General features: G+C 44.8%; 1 protein-coding gene across 1 annotated transcript; it reads left to right on the top strand.

The window, feature by feature from the left end:
- Positions 1–378: 378 nt before the first annotated feature.
- LOC309555563 (uncharacterized protein) lies at positions 379–1,665 on the top strand (the record flags this gene model as incomplete). Its single annotated transcript, XM_082257626.1, has 4 exons — positions 379–573; positions 816–941; positions 1,130–1,258; positions 1,366–1,665. The coding sequence occupies 4 exons, from the start codon at positions 379–381 to the stop codon at positions 1,663–1,665; spliced, it is 750 nt and encodes a 249-aa protein (XP_082113752.1).
- Between the last annotated feature and the right edge of the window lie 1,504 nt (positions 1,666–3,169).

The raw sequence follows: 3,169 nt of genomic DNA, 5'->3' as shown, positions 1-3,169 counted from the left end.
GATGGAGAATGAGATGGAGATGGAGAAGGAGAAGGAGATGGAGAAGGAGAAGGAGAAGAAGATAGAGACTGAGAAGGAAAAGGAGATGGAGAAAGAGAAGGGGATGGAAGAGGATGAAGGAGAAGGAGATGGAGACGGAGATGGAAAAGGAGATGGAGATGAAGATGGAGATGGAGATGGAGAAGGAGATGGAAAAAGAGAAGGAGATGGAAAAGGAGATGGAGATGGAGAAGGAGATGGAAATGGAGAAGGAAATGGAGATAGAGATGGAAAAGGAGATGGAGAAGGAGAAGGAGATGGAGGTGGAGAAGGAGAAGGAGAAGAAGATAGAGACTGAGAAGGAGAAGGAGATGGAGAAAGAGAAGGGGATGGAAGAGGATGAAGGAGAAGGAGATGGAGAAGGAGATGGAAAAGGAGATGGAGATGAAGATGGAGATGGAGATGGAGATGGAGAAGGAGATGGAAAAAGAGAAGGAGATGGAAAAGGAGATGGAGATGGAGAAGGAGATGGAAATGGAGAAGGAAATGGAGAAGGAGATGGAGATGGAAAAGGAGATGGAGAAGGAGATGGAGGTGGAGAATAAGATGGGAATGGATAGGGACAAAGGGAAAGATACAGAAAACACAGAAAGAACACATAAGTCACCGACATCAGATGGAAAAGGATGAAGGAGAAGGAGATGGAGAAGGAGAAGGAAAAGGAGAAGGAGATGCAAAAGGAGAAGGAGATGGAAAAGAAGATGGAGATGGAGATGGAGATGGAAAAAGAGAAGGAGATAGAAAAGGAGACGGAGATGGAGATGGAGAAGGAGATGGAAAAGGAGATGGAGAAGGAGATGGAAAAAGAGAAGGAGATGGAAAAGGAGAAGGAGATGGAGATGGAGGAGGAGATGGAAATGGAGAAGGAAATGGAGAAGGAGATGGAGATGGAAAAGGAGATGGAGAAGGAGAAGGAGATGGAGATGGAGAATAAGATGGGAATGGATAGGGACAAAGGGAAAGATACAGAAAACACAGAAAGAACACATATGTCACCAACATCAGATGGAAAAGGATGAAGGAGAAGGAGATGGAGAAGGAGAAGGAAAAGGAGAAGGAGATGCAAAAGGAGAAGGAGATGGAGATGAAGATGGAGATGGAGATGGAAAAGGAGACGGAGATGGAGATGGAGATGGAGAAGGAGATGGAAAAGGAGATGGAGAAGGAGATGGAGATGGAGAAGGAGATGGAGATGGAAAAAGAGAAGGAGATGGAAAAGGAGATGGAGATGGAGGAGGAGATGGAAATGGAGAAGGAAATGGAGAAGGAGATGGAGATGGAAAAGGAGATAGAGAAGGAGATGGAGAATAAGATGGGAATGGATAGGGACAAAGGGAAAGATACAGAAAACAGAAAGAAGTCACCAACATCAGATGGAAAAGGATGAAGGAGAAGGAGATGGAGATGGAAAAGGAGATGAAGATGGAGATGGAGAAGGAAATGGAGATGGAAAAAGAGAAGGAGATGGAAAAGGAGAAGGAGATGGAGATGGAAATGGAGAAGGAGATGCAGATGGAAAAGGAGATGGAGATGGAGAATAAGATGGGAATGGATAGGGACAAAGGGAAAGATACAGAAAACACAGAAAGAACACATATGTCACTGACAGCAGATGGAAAAGGATGAAGGAGAAGGAGATGGAGAAGGAGATGGAAAAGGAGAAGGAGATGCAAAAGGAGAAGGAGATGGAGATGAAGATGGAGATGGAGATGGAAAAAGAGAAGGAGATGGAAATGGAGAAGGAAATGGAGAAGGAGATGGAGATGGAGAAGGAGAAGGGAATCGATAGGGACAAAGGGAAAGATACAGAAAACACAGAAAGAACACATATGTCACCGACATCAGATGATTGCGGTCACTCTTTATATTCTGTTTTGTAAAGATTTCGGCCGGAGCCGGGTCAGTCTTTATTTCCAAAACTGAAAAAAAAAAAAAAAAAACAGTTTCGGCATTGGATATCTCAATTTTATGCTAACTTCTTTTTTTTGTATAGAATGTGGAAGAGTTAGAACCTCTGCAGGGTTTTATTGATTTCTCCTCATTTCCTGCCCTGGAAGCGGAGAGAAAAAAAAAAGAAAAACACAAAAAAACACAAAGAATAAAAGGAAGGAAAGAATTTAGGAAGTAAAAGAGGGATTGAAGGAAGAAATGAAGGAAGGGAGAAAAAGGGAGGAAGGGAGAAAATAATAGATGTGATTCCTCCTAGGTAGGTGCTAGGAAAAAGCATCTAATGCTCCTTCTGCTTATCAGGGGAGCCTGGTCTGTTAGGTTGCCTGTTGCATGTCTCCAGGTGTGATTCACTGTGTCTGAGGGAGTGTCCCCACCACATCCAATGAGGGAGCATGTTGGACAGTGGAGGAAACCCAGCCAGTGACTCATCAGGTTTTATGGCAGTCCCAGTGGGAAGGCACCACCGCAGTGCATCCTGGGATTGACCATAAATACTGAGGGGACATGTGACAGGGTATCTTTGGCGGGAAGCAGAGTCCCAGGGGAACGTGGACGGGTGTCTCTCCTCCTGCTGTGTGTGAGGAAGGTGGTCTTAGACGGTCTGCCTAGTGAACCAGTGTGGAGCTGAGCTGCAGAGGATCCAGTGGAGCTAACAGTGGAGCTGCTGGCAGAGTCTCTCGGGAAAAACAATGTCCGTGAGTACCAGGAGATTTGCCAAAGGGTCTGGCCCAGGAAGGGGGACCACTCCAGTGAAGTCAGGGGATCAAGGAGCTAGCTCATACAGAGAGTGTTACAGTAAAGGGGGTGCCATGTAGAGAACCCTGAAGAATAAGAACAAAGGGCGTGCCAGGAAGGGCCCTGAATATTGTTCTGCAATACAGTACAGCGTATCTAAAACAGTTCATCAATGACTTCTTCACTGCTAGTGCATAGAAACATAGAATGTGTCGGCAGATAAGAACCATTTGGCCCATCTAGTCTGCCCAATATATCTGAATCCTTATGAATAGTCCCTGGCCCTATCTTATATGAAGGATAAGTTATGCCTATCCCATGCATGCTTAAACTCCTTCACTGTATTTGCAGCTACCACTTCTACAGGAAGGTTATTCCATGCATCCACTACTCTCTCAGTAAAGTAATACTTCCTCATATTACTATTAAACCTTTGCCCCTCTAA

Source organism: Pelophylax lessonae (genome assembly GCF_965119305.1).
Source record: "Pelophylax lessonae genome assembly, chromosome: 5".
NCBI classification, from domain to species: Eukaryota; Metazoa; Chordata; class Amphibia; order Anura; family Ranidae; genus Pelophylax; species Pelophylax lessonae.
Note: the sequence above shows the minus strand (reverse complement) of the source record. Positions and strands in the feature narration are given on the sequence as shown.